Genomic DNA, 14,138 nt, shown 5'->3' with positions numbered 1-14,138 from the left:
GTATATAGTCAATCAATTATATAATTCCCAAAAGGCCTAGAACACATCTTCGTTGTTCATGCAAGATGGAAGACTACGAACATAATTTTCACAAAAGAAAGTGTAATCGTGTAATAAATAGAATTATTAAAGAGTCCAAAAATACATAGATCTAGATACTTCGAGCCAGTACAATCGAAGAGAAACAATGAGAAGATCTACGAAAACCCTAGCTAGTATTGATCTACAAACTCTCTCAATGGCTTCTCCAACTGTTTCATCACTGCCTCCCACCCTGCATGAGTCGGGTGCATGTCGTCCCAGTAGAAAAATTTGCTGGACTTGTCGCACACCGTGTAAAGAAGCTCTGACGACTCGCCTCGTTGTCCACAGTAACCCTTTGAATCGAAACTCTCACAGCATGGCGATAACTTCCGCTTGAATTGCTTGGATAGCTCTTGTCCTTTACCTATAGGTACATCATCCAGATAAAATTGTTCATATCAATTTCCTCAGCACACAATCAAATCCATAGATTATAAATCTTTATACTTAATAGCATTGACACTTGCAGATGCATGCATGGATGTACCTGGAACATTATCCACGATGCTAGTGAAGGCGGTGTAGAGATCGACAACATGGACATTCTTCTTTGCTGCTATCACTTGCTTCAGGTTATTGTTATGGACAAATGCACCCAGGTTTCCGAAAACATCGCAACTGGTGTAGTTGTTCGTCCGTGTTTGTGTTGGCGTGCAGCCGACAGGGTGCAAGTTGTTCACAAGAACCTTTGTCACCCCGAGCTTCTGCAGTTGGTCCACATTGTCGGCAATCTCCTTGGTCACCTTCCCAATATAAGCATTGATCTGCATACATAAATGATAGTATCAAAATTAGCAAGTAAAAAGCAGAGATAAATAAATTAATTAATTGTTTAATGTTTTGTTCTGCTGATAGGTAGCTACTTACATCGTTTGGGGCTGTCAGGCCAATCACGCCGGTGTTCCCATAGTAGTCATTGCCGGAGATGGCCACGAGGGCCACGGAGCGACTCGGTTGCTTCTCCGAGATAATCCCGTCTTTAACCATCTTCCTGAAATTGTCCACTTGCTTGGCGAGTGTGGGGACATTGTGTGCCGACGTGGTGTCCAGCACGCCAGCGCCACCATGAGCAAAGGTCATGCCGGACGGGTCGCATGTTTTCTCCGCCGTGAGGGCACACTGGTGGAAAAAGGGCCTTTGGTCGCGGTTCGCAACTGCCATTAGTCGCGGTTGCGCAACCGCGACCAAAGTAGCGCGACTAAAGGCCCCCCTTTAGTCGCGGTTGCTTACGAACCGCGACTAAAGGCCCGTCCACGTGGGCGCCAGGCGACCGTCGGGGCGGAGGCCCTTTAGTCGCGGTTCTTCTGGCCGACCGCGACTAAAGGCCGCCGCAGGTTTAGGGTTTTAGGCCCCCCCTAAACCTGCCCCCCCCCTAAACCTGTTTTCTGATTAATTTGTATTGTTTTATTTCTTTTGTGCTTTATTGTAATTTTGAAGGAGTTTCACATATTCTACGGTACTACATACATGCATGCATATGAATGTACAATTTCAAACAAATTTGAAATTAGAACCAAAAAGAATTCAAGAGGAATATACAATATATATTCAATATCATCGGATGACCATATACAAGTTTGAACAAGTTTCCATACATAATTTAATGCATGTATAGTTCTACGTCCTCTACGTAGTGTTGTCCTGTAGGATCGATGACTTCCCTCGCGAACCATCCGGCTAGTTCCTCCTGAAGTGGTCGGAAGCGAGCTTCGGACTAAGCGTCTTCCGGAGGTTATTCATCTTGATGTTGATCTCATCCGACTGGTCCCGCTCATTGGTGTATCTCCGGATCCTCTCACAAACATAGTATCCACATAGATTGGTCCCCGGTGGCTGAATATCCCCAGTCGTCCGCACTGTCCTTTTAAAATGTAGCTCTTTTTTGAATTCACCGACCTTTTCATCTACGAACCGTCTCCAAACCCTATGAGGCAAAGAAAATTAAATGAACAAGAGAGTTATTAATTAGTTAATTGATATTAGGAAATGATGAACGAAATAGGCCGATCGATATAGAGCGCAAATGAATGAAAACAATTACTTTTGCATCATTTTTCTCATGTCGGCCCAAAGCGCCGCATCCATATTCGGAGAGTCGTGGACGAGAACTGTGGAGGTGTGAATTTGAATTACCATCGGAATCCAGTGGAACCTCGCGGACACGATACATGCACGATCATGCATATATAACTCATCGATTAGCCACATACCATGCATGGAGAGTAAACAAAAGAGAATGTGCTCAAGACAGAAACACTCACCCAAAATGGTAAGGAAATAGAATATCACTTTTGAGTTGCTGTTTTCTAAGAAACCGAAACGAGGTCTTCCTCCACGTCGGCGGGGTGGTGTTCTAACACATATGAATTAACGATGTGTGGGTCAATGAACCCAACATCATTGATGTTCCTTATTTGCATTTCCCGCTTCTTCATTCTGCATAATAGCGTAGACAACAAGATAGTTAGGACAATATATAGTGCAGGCAATGAACGAGATGGGGTAGAAATTAATAAATCACTTACAGAACGTAGCAACCGATGATAGATTTGTCGAGGTCGCGCAGATTGAACAGCTGGAACAATTCACTCCGATGAATTGTTATATAGTAATGTTTGAAGTGATGCTCAACTCTAACTTCCGCATAAATATAGTCTTTGGCGTTTTTAAGTTTTATGTAACTCTTGTACCAATTTAGCGAGACCTTTCATTTGTCGAGGTAGATCCTCTTCCTGCGCGAGGCTCGACGAGAGGGCCATTCTTCACATATGTAAAAACTACGTCCTTCATTGGCGCCTCATCAAGGCCTAACGAAGTGCACGAAGAGTGATACCTAAGTCGGCCGCTTGTTCTCTGGCACTCGTTACAGTCAATCCATGTGCTGCCGCAGCTGCTATGATATCGGGGGCATCCGGACCGGCGGCTTGCACTATGAGCGGGGCGATCGATTGTTTACTTTGTTCCCCGAACTGGGCAACTTCTTTCCCCCTTTCTAATTTTTTCTCGGCCTCCTCCAAGGCTTTCTTCTCCTGCTTCTCCGCCAAATCTTGGTTCCTCTTGAACGCGAGTGCTTGCCTACGAAGTTCACGTGCATAGTCGTCAGGCAGATTCTTTGCGGCTTGGGACGGTGTGTTCAAAAATGACTTAGCCCACTTCTTTTGCTCATCAGAAAATACTGGCTTGGGCTCGCCCTCTATTTTCTTCTTGCAGCTCGCCTTCCATTTCTCTAAATCAGCAGCCGCGCCCGCCTCGACTTCCTCGGCACTACTTTCCCAAGGCCTCCTGGGGAGAGGCTTCGGTGATGGCTCCGGTACCTTTGTTTTCTTAGGTACGTAAGGGTCCGGGTTAATAATCCAGGACTGCTGCTTCACGCTTCTTCGCCGGAGGTGGATTGGGGGCGGCGTGCCGCTACCCGCCCGGGGCGGACTAGGGGCGGCGGCTGCTTACCCGCCGGAGGTGAATTGGGGGCGGCGTCGGCCCTCGTGAAGGAGGTGTAGGTGAAGCACCACCACCACCACCGCCACCGCCGCCACCACCACCACCGTAAGGGGTGGACTTGTTGGCGCCTCGCACTGGAAACTTGATAAACTTCTTCTGCCATAGAATGAACCGGTGCTTGACATCTCCAAGTCTTGTCGCCCCTTCGGGTGTAGCAATGTCAATGTCCAGGTCCTCAAACCCTTGGACTATGTCCTCCACCGTGACACGAGCATAGCCATCTTGAATGGGGTTGTTGTGGTGGAGTGCTCCAGGTGGTAAAGCACTCGCCGATGGCTACCTTCATGGACATGTTCCCGATAGGATAATACGGATGACATGCTTTCATCTCCTTTATATCGTCCACGGGGTAGCGAGGAGGCTCCGGTGCAGTAATTTCGACCACCGCAGGCTCCGGTGCAGTAATTTCGATCGTCGGTGCACCAGCCCGATGGGGCCTCCGTGGAAGCCACGCTGCTTCTCCGCGGCTGGCTTCCGAGATCCAATGGATGATCTTCATGCTGCGCCCGAGCTGCATCTCTTTCGGCTACTAGTACACTCACGGTTTTCTTCATCACATCCATTTCCGATACCAACCGCGCCACAACATCTGCTTCCCGATCCATCTTTCTCTTACGGCTTATGTAACCGTACGGGTCATCGTTACGGGGAACCCTATTTTCCACGGAATGGGCCCCATGCCTCGTACACGTCCTCCGTGTTCGGGATTCCCGAGGGCTTTTGTCGTGGCGTCGTTCTCTCTGGTGAACTTGATCCTCCCCTCTTGAGCATCCCTCATTGCCTCAATAAGCTTTTGGGTGGGTGTAATTATTTTGCCCTGGTAAACACACTCCCCTGTCTCCGGGTTCGGCGATCCCCCATGCCCGTACCACCAGCTTTTGGCCCTTGGGTCCCATCCCTCCGTACTCGGACGGATTCCTCGCGCCCTCGGCTCGTTCTCCATCTTCTCCCACCTAGGCTGCCAAAAGCGATACCCTCCCGGCCCCATTTTATGATTGTACTCCTTCTTGGCCGCATTTTCCTTATTTTTTTCGATAGTTCAAGGAACTGCTCCGATTTCTTTGCTTCACAAAATCTGGCCAATCATGTTGCGGTTTCTCATATTGTCCTTTGAAATCCGGAGTCTTGCCCGGCTTGACAAAGTCATGGGCTAGATTTTGCTTGTATTTCCGGAATGCGTTGGCCATCCTAGAAAGAGCGAACTGTTTGACTAGCTTGCACCTCTTCTTGTTTTCCGCAATCTTGTTACCCTCCTCATCGTATTTGCGGTATTCCGGAGGTAGAACGAAATGTTCCATAAGCTTGTTGAAGCAATCTTTTTTTGTTCTCTTATCGACAAAAGTGAAACCAACACGTGCCTTCTTTGGCTCATTCCACTCCTGGAGGGTGATCGAGACGTTGTCTCTAACAACGGCTCCGCATTGGCCGACAAACTTGCCGGCGTTCTTGCCGGGCTCCAGCGGCCTGCCGGTTGCTTCGTCGACAACATCGATGGTGCATGTTTCTCCTGCTTTCATCGTCTTGGTTGCGCCACGCTTTGACGACGACGTACTCGATTGTTTCGACGATCCGGCCGAGGGCTAAAATAAGAAAGAGAGGCGCGCGCGTTAGTACACACATATTTATTCAAATCAGTTAGTTTGTATCACCAAAGGCTCAATGTATATATATATACCTTGGCGCCGGAGGTGGTTGCTACTTCCAATTGAAGATCGTCGTTCATCGACGTTTCTTCGGCACCATCTTGCTGACCATGCCCTTCATCTTCACCGTCAAGGTTCAGATAAAAATCGATATCATCTTCTTCTTGTCCGGTCGGCACATATAGAACATCGCCTTTTATGATGCCGAAGATTTGTTCTTCAGCGTCCGGATCATAGTTGTCCATAATTGGGTCAGCTCTATCGTCCGCCATATGTCGAGTCCTGAAAACATGTAGTCAAAACAAATTAATTGTGTATATGCATTATCACATCTCTTCTACATATAAACGAGAGAGGGCGACGAGGGAGGCGAGAGGGGGGACGCAGTGACCGCGTGACCGAGAGACCGGTGGCGGTGGCGAAAGGGGGGACGCAGTGACCGCGCGCGTGACCGAGAGACCGGTGGCGGTGGCGAGAGGGGGGACGCAGTGACCGCGTGACCGAGAGACCGGTGGCGGTGGCGAGAGGGGGGACGCAGTGACCGCGTGACCGAGAGACCGGTGGCGGTGGCGAAAGGGGGGACGCAGTGACCGCGCGCGTGACCGAGAGACCGGTGGCGGTGACCGAGAGGGCGGTGGCGGTGACCGAGAGGGCGGTGGCGACGGCGCTAAGTAAAATTTTTCTTAAGTCAAAATTTTGATAAGTAAAATTTTTGTTAAGTAAAATTTTTGTTAAGTCAAGATTTTGTTAAGTATACAAAATTTTGTTAGTATACAAAATTTTAGTTAAATTTTTGTTAAGTATATAAAATTTTAGTTACAAATTTGTGTTAAGTATAAAATTTTAGTTACAAATTATCAAGTTTTACTTTTTTTTGTTAATTTACCGTTTTTGTTAAACTAATTAACTAGTTAAAATTAAAAAGAAAAAAAAACACAAAAAAGGGAAAAATAATCCGGCCGGCCCGGCCCTCTCTCTCTCCTTTTCTGGCGCGCGGCCGGGCGGCGTCTGGCGGGCGGCGCGTCGGCGCGTGCGTGCGGGCGCGCGCGTCGGCGCGTGCGTGCGGCGGCGGCGGCGCGTCCGGCGGGCGGCGGCGACGGCGCGCCTAGCGGCGCGCGTCCGGCGGGCGGCGGCGGCGCGTCATCTGGCGGGCGGCGCGACAGTGTACGGTAGGGGCGCGGGGCGCGCGGCGACATACGGATCGGCGGCGACGAGAGGCGGCGGCGACGGCGTCTGCGGCGACGGCGAGTGCGGCGACGACGTCGATCTGGCGGGCGGCGTCTGGCGGCGGCGTCTGGCGTTCGGCGGAGAAGACGATGGCGCGCGGAGAAGACGATGAAGACGATGGCGGAGGCGACGGTTCGCGCGAGATATTTATAGCCCCCCCTTTAGTCGCGGTTGGGGAGGCGACCCGCGACTAAAGGGCACCCTTTAGTCGCGGTTGGCCAGGCCAACCGCGACTAAAGGCTTTTTCGCCGGGTTTTTTCGTTCCCGCGCGCAGAGACCTTTAGTCGCGGTTGGCCAGGCCAACCGCGACTAAAGGGCTTTTTTCAAATTACTTTTCTTTTTCAAAATCATAAAATACAAATAATATATCAAAAAATTCACAAAAATAAAACTAATTCAATTCAAAATGTTAATAATACAAATAATATATCAAGAAATTCAGAAAAATAAAACAAATTCATTTCAAAATGTTAAAAATACAAATAATATACCAAAAAATTCAGAAAAATAAAACTAATTCAATTCAAAATTTTAAAAATACAAATAATATATCAATAAATTCATAAAAATAAAACTAATTCAATTCAAAATCTTAAAAATACAAATAATATACCAAAAAATTCAGAAAAATAAAACTAATTCAATTCATATTGTTGAAAATACAAATAATATACCAAAAAATTCAGAAAAATAAAACTAATTCAATTCAAATTCTTAAAAATACAAAAAATATATCAAATAAATCAGAAAAATAAAACTAATTCAATTCAAATTCTTAAAAATACAAAAAATATATCAAAAAAATCAGAAAAATAAAACTAATTCAATTCAAATTCTTAAAAATACAAATAATATATCAAAAAATCAAAAAAATACTTCCCGCCACTTTCTTCCCGCCACTTTCTTCCCGCCTCTTTCTTCCCGCCACTTTCTTCCCGCCACTTTCTTCCCGCCTCTTTCTTCCCGCCACTTTCTTCCCGCCACTTTCTTCCCGCCTCTTTCTTCCCGCCACTTTCTTCCCGCCTCTTTCTTCCCGCCTCCTGTCTTCCCGCTCCCATTTTTCCCGCCATTTGTCACTACATATAGGTAGCCCGGCTAGCCGGCATTATCACATCTCTACAATCTCTCATCACTCTCTCATGGCTTCCACCGCACCCACTCTAACCTACCGAGCGGGTGGAGGAGCTTTGCGCCTCGAACTACCCTTGCCCACCGGGCTACCGCGTCCCTCGCCGGGCCGGAGCCTAAGCGCGGCGGCGTGCCGGTCCCTCCCGTCCCTCGTGGTACTGCGCGCCGGGCGGCCATCACGAACCACTACTACCTCGACCTCACGCCGGAGCAGCGGATGAATCCCCGCGGCATCCCGATAACCGAGCATACTTGGGACGCCTTCTTCATCAATCGGCGTGAGAGGGCGCTCGCCGAGTATGAGGAGGACGGTCCGCCTCCCGGAAACTTCCACGAGGCCGGCCGTCGGCTATGGTGGTACGGCCGGACTCCGCGAGCGTCATGGACTACATCACGGCCGGCGATATCCCCCGCTCGCGCTACCCTCGGTTCGAGCCACGAGCACGGCCCGACAGCAGCGGCGACGACGACGGCGACGACGACGCCGGCAATTTAGAAGGCGACGACTACCGGTACAACGGCGGCGGCTATGAAGACTACGAGTATGCATATTATACGCCTAGGCAGGAGTATGACTAAATCACTCCAAAATTAATGTATGCAGGAGTATGACTTAGTCACTCCAAATTTCCTGTATGCAGGAGTATGACTTAGTCACTCCAAATTTCTCGTATGCGGGAGTATGACTGAATCACTCCAAATTTCATGTATCATCGGTGCTATCTCGAGTCAATTGAATCATTCGAAAATGGACACCAAACACATCACGGGTAATATAATTCACATGATCCATTCAACAAAGTTTGGTACAATAAATTATTACACATCATTTCTTTCCTTGTGTCCCCGCTTGCTTACGATTGTGCCGTATCCATGGAGCATCCTCATCATTTAACTTAATGCTTGGGTCGGTGTTCACTTTGAAGGGCGGAATTTCAGCAAACATATTATAATCTTCTGACATGTCTGTCTTGTCCTCCACTCCCACGATGTTTCTTTTCCCTGAAAGAACAATGTGGCGCTTTGGATCATCGCATGATGTACTGATCATTTTCTTATCTTTCCGTTCCCTCGGTTTGCTACTCATGTCCTTCACATAGAAAACCTGAGCGACATCTTTCGCTAGGACGAATGGTTCGTCAAGGTAACCAAGGTTGTTGAAATCCACCATTGTCATTCCGTATTGCTGGTCCACCTTTACCCCACCTCCTGTTAGCTTGAACCATTTGCACCGGAACAAAGGGACCCTAAAGGAGGGTCCATAGTCAAGTTCCCATATCTCCTCTATGTAACCATAATATGTGACCTTTTGCCCATTCTCGGTTGCTGCATCAAAGCGGACACCACTGTTTTGGTTGGTGCTCTTTTTATCTTGGGCGATCGTGTAAAATGTATTCCCATTTATCTCGTACCCTTGGAAAGTCGTTATAGTCGAAGATGGTGTCTTGGCCAACATGTACAGCTGATCTACAACATCTTCGTCACTCATTAAATGTTTTCTCAACCAACTCGCCGAAAGTCTCCATGTGGGCCTTCCTAATCCAGGATTCAGGCTTCCCGGGGTTGTCCGAGCGTAAAATATTCTTGTGTTTCTCAAAGTACGGAGCCACCAAGCTGGAATTGGTCGGAACCGTGTGGTGTGCTTCGATCGGAGAATGGCCGTCCATACATATCGTTGATTTCCTTCCGATCGTGCCTTTTCCACTTAGTCTCCCCTCGTGCCGCGATCGAGGAAGACCAATCGGCTTAAGGTCGAGAACAAAGTCAACACAAAACTCAATTACCTCCTCATTTCCATAGCCCTTGGCGATGCTTCCTTCCGGCCTAGCACGGTTACGAACATATTTCTTTAATATTCCCATGAACCTCTCGAAGGGGAACATATTGTGTAGAAATACGGGACCGAGAATGGAAATCTCATCGACTAGGTGAACCAGGAGGTGCGTCATAATATTGAAGAAGGATGGCGGGAACACCAACTCGAAACCGACAAGACATTGGATCACATCGTTCCGTAACCGTGGTAGAACTTCTGGATTGATTACCTTCCGAGAGATTGCATTGAGGAATGCACATAGCTTCACAATGGCTACTCGAACATTTTCCGGCAGGAGCCCCTCAAAGCAATCGGAAGCAATTGCGTCATAATCACGTGGCAGTCGTGAGACTTCAGGTTTTGGAACTTTTTCTCCGCCATGTTTATTATTCCCTTTATATTGGACGAGAATCCAGACGGGGCCTTCATACTGCTCAGGCATTCAAAAAAGATGACCTTCTCTTCTTTGGTGAGAGCGTAGCTGGCACGACCTTGAAACCGTTCCGGATGCCGGTCATCAGGGTCTTTCAAACTTTGCTGGTCCTGCCGTGCTTCCTTTGTATCATTTGACTTCCCATACACGCCCAAGAAGCTTAGGAGGTTCACGCAAATATTCTTCGTAACGTGCATCACGTCGATTGCGGAGCGGACTTCTAGGACTTTACAATATTCTAGCTCCCGAATATAGATTTCTTCTTCCACATGGCTGCGTGCCCGTCAGCTCCCTTCGGAACTGATTGTCCGCCGAGACCCTTTCCAAAGATGACTTTCAAATCCTTGACCATATCAAATACCTCAGCACCGAGTAGTGTTCCGCGAGGCTTCGGCCGGTGATCTGCCTTGCCGTTGTAATGCTTGCCTTTCTTTCTTACTCGGATGACCTTTCGGAAGAAATCGACGATGCCCAAGGTACACGTTCTTCTTACAATTTGGCAAATGTACACTTTCGGCCTCATGTAAGCAGTGCGTGCATGCATTGTATCATTTATTTGACGAGTCCCGAAAGGTTACTAAGAGCAGGCCAATCGTTGATGGTTACGAAAAGCAACGCTCGTAGGTCAAATTCCTCTTCTTTGTGCTCATCCCACACACGGACACCGGGTCTGCCCCACAGCTGTAAAAGCTCATCAACTAATGGCCTTAGGTACACATCGATGTCGTTGCCGGGTTGCTTCGGACCTTGGATGAGCACCGGCATCATAATGAACTTCCGCTTCATGCACAACCAAGGAGGAAGGTTGTAGATGCATAGAGTCACGGGCCAGGTGCTATGGCTGGAGCTCCGCTCGCCAAAAGGATTCATGCCATTCGTACTTAGACCAAATCTTATGTTCCTTGCGTCGGCTGCAAAATCTTTGAACTCTCTCGTCGATCTTTCTCCATTGCGTTCCATCCGCGGGGTGTCTCAACTCCCCGTCCGACTTACGGTCCTCTTTGTGCCATCGCAACAACTTGGCATGCTCTTTGTTCCCGAACAGTACGTTTCAACCGTGGTATTATAGGAGCATACCACATCACCTTGGCGGGAACCCTCTTCCTGGGTTTCTGGCCCTCAACATCGTCACCGGGGTCATCGCCTCTGATCTTATAACGCAATGCAGTGCATACCGGGCATTCATTCAAATTCTCGTATTCACCGCGGTAGAGGATGCGGTCGTTGATGCATGCATGTATCTTCGAACCTCTAAACCTAGAGGGCAGACAACCTTCTTTGCTTCGTACGTACCGGCGGGCAACTCGTTATTCTTTGGAAACATATTCTTCAACATTTTCAGCAAGTTTTCAAATGCCGAGTCAGCTACACCTGCTCGTGCCTTCCATTTCAGCAAATCCAGTGTGCAGCCCAGCTTTTTCGGACCATCATCGCATCCGGGTACGGCGCCTTCCTGTGATCCTCTAACATGCGATCCAAATTCTCCCTCTCCTTTTCGGTTTCGCAGCGTCTCCGTGCATCAGCAATGGTCCGACCAAGATCATCAACGGGATCATCACGTGCCTCTTCTTCACCTTCCCCTTCACCTTCAGCATCCTCCATGAAAGTATCACCGAAATGAGCAAGATAGCTTTCATCGATGAAATCATCCCCTTCTTCATCTTCTTCCATTATAACCCCTCTTTCTCCATGCTTGGTCCAACAATTATAGCTTGGCATGAAACCGTGCCGAAGCAGGTGCATGTGAACATCTCTTGAGGAAGAGTAACCCTTCCGATTCTTACATTTAACACATGGACAGATAACAAAACCCCCCTGCTTGTTCGCATTAGCCACTACGAGGAAATCTTTCAAACCCGTACTGAACTCGCCGGAGAGTCGGTTACCATACATCCATTGCCGATTCATCTGCATTATTATAATATAAAATATATAATTAACCATCATGCATTTGTTAAACTAACTAGCTACAAACAATATAAATTAAACAATGAACTACACACACATGCATATTTTATCAATGACGACACATCAAAGGTTCAAGTTGCTAACCGCGATCGAGGAGGAAAAAATAAATGAGAAAGCTCAAGTGTGGCTCCAACACTTCATATCATGTTTGTTTCATGCTCTTGGGGCATTTCATCAAACACCTTATGTGCATAAGAGGAACCAAAAGCAAACCTAACACTCACTTGTGAAGTTTGTGAAGAGAATGGCTCCAAATGGCTAAGTGTTGGCTGCTGGATGGGTATATATAGGGGAGGAGCTTTAGTCCCGGTTGGCCTGGCCAACCGCGACTAAAGGCCTTCGGGCACCTTTAGTCGCGGTTGGCCTGCTGGCCACCGTGCGCCCTGGGCCCAGGCCTTTGGTCGCGGTTCGCCACACGAACCGCGACTAAAGACCCCATTAGTCGCGGTTCCTTTACCTTCGCGACTTATGGGGTTTCCCGGAAGCCTGTTTTTCTACCAGTGGCATGGGCTGGAGGTGCTTCCTCGAGCCCCAGGATCGTTGCTGAAAGTTACAAGAGATCACACGTGTGAGTATATATACTATAGCCAATTGGCAATCATAATTAATCATACTAGCTAATTGAAATAATCATAAGGTGCATACCAATGAAATCGGACTGAATTTTATAGTTGGAGAAGCGTCCCGACGGAGTATTTGGTCGTGGGTTTCCATCGGCGTCAACGTAGGAGGAGCCGTAGGGGTACGCCCACTGCCGCGACATCTGGGTGACGGGGTCGGTTAGCGGGAGGTTCCCGTTGTCGGCGAAGTCATCCCCGAAGACGAAAAGGCTGTAGCTTGACGATTTCTTCTGATGGCCGTCGGCAGGGGCAGGCCGTGCCTCAACGCCATTGGGGTTTAGAACAAGGGCGAGGAGGAGGATGACGCCCAGGACGGCCGTATGAAGCTTCATTGACTCTAGTGCTTATGTTGCGGACGCGGATCGTCGAGCCGGTTTCTGTGTGGTACTTAGCCGCACGGCGAGGATCATCGAACTTTGTCTTCTGCGATGCGCTCCTCTCTTGTATTTATGGAACCAGCAACGCAAAGCTCAAACACCAGGAAGTGAAGTCGTAAACGGACTCGCGGTATCGGTCGGAATCGGAGACCATAGCTATACGTACATGCTACAGCACGGTTGGACACGGAGTCGCATACGCGTCACGTACGTACAGCACAATCGGACACGGAGTTCACTAGCCAAGCCAACGACCAGCTGCACGTCATGGCCGATGGCCCTCATTGTATATGGTGAACCCTTCGGGCTTTCTCCTTTGGACATTTTAAGATTCGAGGCCAAACCTTGGCTTATTATTTATTTATTTCGTGAAAATTTTATCGATATATATATCAATAATTATCATAGCAGTACAAAAAACCTAAGAAGTGACAAAAAAATATAAATAGATCCATAGACCACCTAGCGATAACTACATGCATTGTCACTGCATTGGGTCAAAGCTTGTCTTTTTTTTTTGTGAATTGGTCAAAGTTTGTCGTAGTAGAACATGTTGTAGTAGAAAAAAAAAGGAAAACCATCATGCTAAGAGCATCTCTAGCACAGCCCTTAAACACGTGAACTGAAAAATGCAAGTTCAGTTCACCGAACTCGTGTTTACGGGCCGGAAAACCGTTGTCACGGATTAGAAACCATAAAAGTGGAACTGAAAAGCGGAATTCGAAATGGCGCGGGTAAATTAGGCGATGATCATAGTTTGACATGAAATTGATGCTCCGATTGAGCATCAAAACTTACATTGTTCGACAAATTAAAGCTATATTACTGGTACACCAGCGAGCGCTACTTTAGCTAAGCAAAATGCGGCCAATATAGTGACCTACGTGCGTGTCGGTGCCGGTGGTGGCGCAGCGTGTCGGCGGCGAACGACGCCGATGCTGTCGTGGATGAGCTTGACGCGTCGTCGGCGTCAAGCTCGACTATTTCGAGCTTGACGCGGCGGACGCGGGCCTCCCGACGGGCCGCCTCGTATTCTCGGACCTGGCGGACAGCGTCCGCCTCCTTCCGGCGGAAGCGAGCTTGAGCCTCCGCCTCGCTGACGGCCTTGGTCTGCGCGAGGACAGCCTCCTCCTCGTCGCTTCCGTGGACGTAGTCCCCGACGGAGATGGTGGGTGACCGCGCGGGGATGAGGTCCCCGTCATCGCTGCTATCCGCGACGGGGAGCCGCTGTAGGGATTCGTTGCATAGAAAACAAAAAAATTCCTACCGCGAGAACGCAATTCAAGCCAAGATGCAATCTAGAAGACGGGAGCAACGAGGGGATGAACAAGACTCACCCTTGAA

General features: G+C 48.4%; 1 protein-coding gene across 1 annotated transcript; it reads right to left on the bottom strand.

Moving 5' to 3' along the window:
• Window positions 1-212: 212 nt before the first annotated feature.
• Window positions 213-12,749, bottom strand: LOC124663611 (GDSL esterase/lipase At5g03610-like). The gene is made up of 5 exons (XM_047201291.1): window positions 12,443-12,749; window positions 12,303-12,340; window positions 952-1,203; window positions 572-848; window positions 213-448 (listed from the first exon to the last, which is right to left on the bottom strand). Exons 1-5 carry the CDS (start codon window positions 12,747-12,749, stop codon window positions 213-215), a joined length of 1,110 nt encoding a protein of 369 aa, XP_047057247.1.
• Between the last annotated feature and the right edge of the window lie 1,389 nt (window positions 12,750-14,138).

The sequence above is a fragment of the Lolium rigidum genome, chromosome 6 (assembly GCF_022539505.1).
Source record: "Lolium rigidum isolate FL_2022 chromosome 6, APGP_CSIRO_Lrig_0.1, whole genome shotgun sequence".
Classification (NCBI taxonomy): Eukaryota; Viridiplantae; Streptophyta; class Magnoliopsida; order Poales; family Poaceae; genus Lolium; species Lolium rigidum.
The sequence above is the reverse complement of the archived record's forward strand: the minus strand, read 5'-3'. Positions and strand labels throughout refer to the sequence as shown.

Excerpts from the sequence above, each read along its gene's own strand:
- LOC124663611 (XM_047201291.1), bottom strand. The coding sequence starts at position 12,749 with ATGAAGCTTCATACGGCCGTCCTGGGCGTCATCCTCCTCCTCGCCCTT. Across the intron at positions 12,341-12,442 it reads AATTCAGTCCGATTTCATTG|CAACGATCCTGGGGCTCGAG; the intron begins GTATGCACCTTA and ends TGTAACTTTCAG. Across the intron at positions 449-571 it reads CATCGTGGATAATGTTCCAG|GTAAAGGACAAGAGCTATCC; the intron begins GTACATCCATGC and ends ATGTACCTATAG.